The 3,115-nt window shown below is 38.3% G+C and overlaps 1 protein-coding gene across 1 annotated transcript; it reads left to right on the forward strand.

The window, feature by feature from the left end:
* The first annotated feature begins 1,998 nt into the window (after window positions 1-1,998).
* LOC131191429 (olfactory receptor 2A12-like) lies at window positions 1,999-2,910 on the forward strand. The gene has a single exon (XM_058169551.1). The coding sequence runs from the start codon at window positions 1,999-2,001 to the stop codon at window positions 2,908-2,910; it is 912 nt and encodes a 303-aa protein (XP_058025534.1).
* Window positions 2,911-3,115: the final 205 nt, after the last annotated feature.

The following is a 3,115-nucleotide window of genomic DNA, read 5'->3' on the forward strand; positions in this document are numbered from 1 at the left end:
ATCTTTGGATTTAAATAATGATATGGCTGGGTCCCAATTCATGGATTCCTCCATTCTCCCAGGAACGTATGTTATGTATCCCTTATCACCTCGCAAGCATTAGACATCACTGTTTCACTACTAAATGAAGTGGGATTTATTTTTTAGCCCTGCTCGTTGTAGCAAGGGAGCAGGAGACAAGATCTCTGAGGGAATATTTGTGCTTCAGATAAACGAGTTGGAAAAGACATGGGCTTTGCACAGCTTTTGCTGATCTTTTTTAAGGAACACTTTGTGGATCATAGCAGGGCTACAAGTGAAGGGATAGTTTCAAGTTGCAGTAAGAGTAGTTTTCTGATGATGGTCCTTTCAGGCACATCTAGGAAGAAGTCTTCAGAAGGGGCTGAGCTACACATGACATGAGATTTTGGTAGTTGGATGAAGTCTGGAGACAGCATAGGGAGAGGTATAGGGAGCGTAGAATGGACAGGTATGGGTGGAAAACTAAACTGAGAGGAGAAGAACCACAAAGGGAAGATGGGCATAAATTATCAAAAAGTTCTGCTAAGGTAGGTATTACTTATTTCCAAGAATGCTAGAATAGAGTTGGAATATCCCATAGTAATAAATCAGTGCCTGAACCCTTATAGAGTATCAAAATCTTACTAATAATATTTAGACGAGACTAATTCAAGCTTTTGTTTCATGTTTAAACAATGACGCTGCGCTGATATATCTTTAGACAAAAGGATTGGCTATTATGTTGGAATTAATAAGCAGAGAAAGAGCAATTATTCATGATGATTGCCTGTCTCTCATCTATCTGATGATAGCACCAAAATCTATACTTTAAGTCTAGGTGTGTGTACAATCCCCTCGCATTTGGTTTCACAGAGTTTTAACATTGTAGAAGAAGTGTAGAAATTTCATTATCCCATTTCTATAATGGGATATGGTCATGTTCGGTCATGTTTGCCCTTCCTCAACTTTAGTCTGAGATTAAGAGACTCAATCACTGTTCTGTCCCCTAACCATTTGGAGTTTGAGGGGAGATATCTTTTCTAGTTCTACCATATAGTTTTTTTGCTGGTAGAGACCAGATGTGTTTATAGAGTATCAAGCATGGTCTCAACATAGATTTACGAAAGGGTATTATTACATTGGCAGTTTGTCTTTCAGATCTGTTCTTATTATGTTTTTTTTACAACTGAACACTCATTCCATTCATATATACATGAAATTGGGGTACAGTATTTAAAGCCAATATTGTTGTCTGCTGGAGGAAACAATGCAGTTACTATATGCATTAAAATTACATATACTGATCAATGGTCTTAATTTTTATGTGAACTGGTGATAATTCATGGTTACTGAATCTATTTCACTGCAAGGGATTTTAATTAACCAGATTTATCACCATTTCCCAAGCATTAAACAATTATCTACCGGAATATTATAACTTTTAGAGTATCATATACCTGTGAAAGCTTTAAAAATTGTGACCGGCGTCGCATACTGTATCTCACAGACGCGGTCTTTTTTTCTAATGGTCACCCCCTAATGTATCTTTGGGTGGAAGAAGTATGATACTGCCCAACACTCTGTGATCACTGCAGTTTGTGCAAAGGGAAAACTTTGCAGTGTGCATATTCTCCCATAATCTCCATCATGCAGGTGTCTTATATAGCAGGGGTCTCCAACCTTGACAACTTTAAGCCTGGTGGACTTCAACTCCCAGAATTCTGGGAGTTGAAGTCCACCAGGCTTAAAGTTGCCAAGGTTGGAGACCCCTGCTATATAGTAAGCACCTTTTCCTTTTCAAACATTGAAATGCATGCTGAGAATATAAGAAAGTGAGAGTTCCCCCCCCCACATAATGGGAAGCATTGGTGAAATTGTCTCAAGATATTTGTGTAAGATTTATAAGCACAATTTTTTTTTGTTCCTCATATATATAAACAGGTCCTTGTCCAATGAATATATCCAATGAAACAAACAAACAAACAAACAAGCATCACAATGAACCAAACGTCTGTAACTGAATTCCTTCTGCTTGGTCTTTCCAGAAGCTTGAAAATCCGTCTTTTTTTGCTTGGACTTTTTTCAGTTGTCTACATTCTGACTCTGGTGTGCAACACAATCATCCTGATGCTCATTTGGCTGGATGTGCGACTCCATACCCCTATGTATTTCTTCCTGGGCCAACTTGCCTGTGTAGACATTTTCTATACTTCTAGCACAGTACCACAGATGTTGGCTAACCTTCAAAGCCCAAGACAAACCATCTCATTGGCTGCCTGTGCAATACAGATGCATATTTTCCTGGCATTGGCTATTACTGAATGCATTTTACTTGCAGTAATGGCATATGATAGGTATGTAGCAATATGCCACCCACTGCATTATGTCTTCCTCATGAACAAGACAGTGTGCATGAAATTAGCCCTGATCTGCTGGACTTCTGGTTTTTTATTGCCAGTGGTCCATACTGTTCTTACCTGGCAATTGCCCTTCTGTGGTTCTAATTTGATTGATCATTTCTTCTGTGAAATGCCGGCTTTGCTGAAGCTAGCGTGTACCGATACCCAAATGGTTCAAACAGTTACTTCAGTGGGGTGCGTTTTCACCTTACTTATTCCCATCTCCTTTATCTTGATGACTTATATCCGCATCTTAGCAGCCATCTTGAAAATCCAATCTGCACAAGGACAGCACAAAGCTTTCTCTACATGTGGTTCCCATATGACAGTTGTAGTGCTTTTCTATGGCAGCGCTATATTTATGTACATGAGACCAGAGTCCAGCCATTCCCCAGGCCAGGACAAAATAGTCTCTCTTTTCTACAGCATTGTCACACCCATATTCAATCCCATGATATACTGTCTAAGCAGTAAGACAATGAAAGATGCCTTTCTAAAAATGCTGCAATGATGTAACTTTTGAATGATGATTAGATAGCAAAAAGGACCACTTTTTGAGCTTTAATATCATTACTCTAATAGCAGTCTCACTCTGGCAATGGAACAAATATAAATTGTAATAAACAATAGTCAGCATTATTATTACTATTGATCAGAACTGATTAAAAATAATCTATATGAGTTCTTACAGATTGATTAATTAATTCTTCATAAAT

This window comes from Ahaetulla prasina, chromosome 2 (assembly GCF_028640845.1).
Source record: "Ahaetulla prasina isolate Xishuangbanna chromosome 2, ASM2864084v1, whole genome shotgun sequence".
NCBI lineage: Eukaryota > Metazoa > Chordata > Lepidosauria > Squamata > Colubridae > Ahaetulla > Ahaetulla prasina.

Coding starts and splice junctions, on each gene's coding strand:
- LOC131191429 (XM_058169551.1), top strand. CDS start 1,999: ATGAACCAAACGTCTGTAACTGAATTCCTTCTGCTTGGTCTTTCCAGA.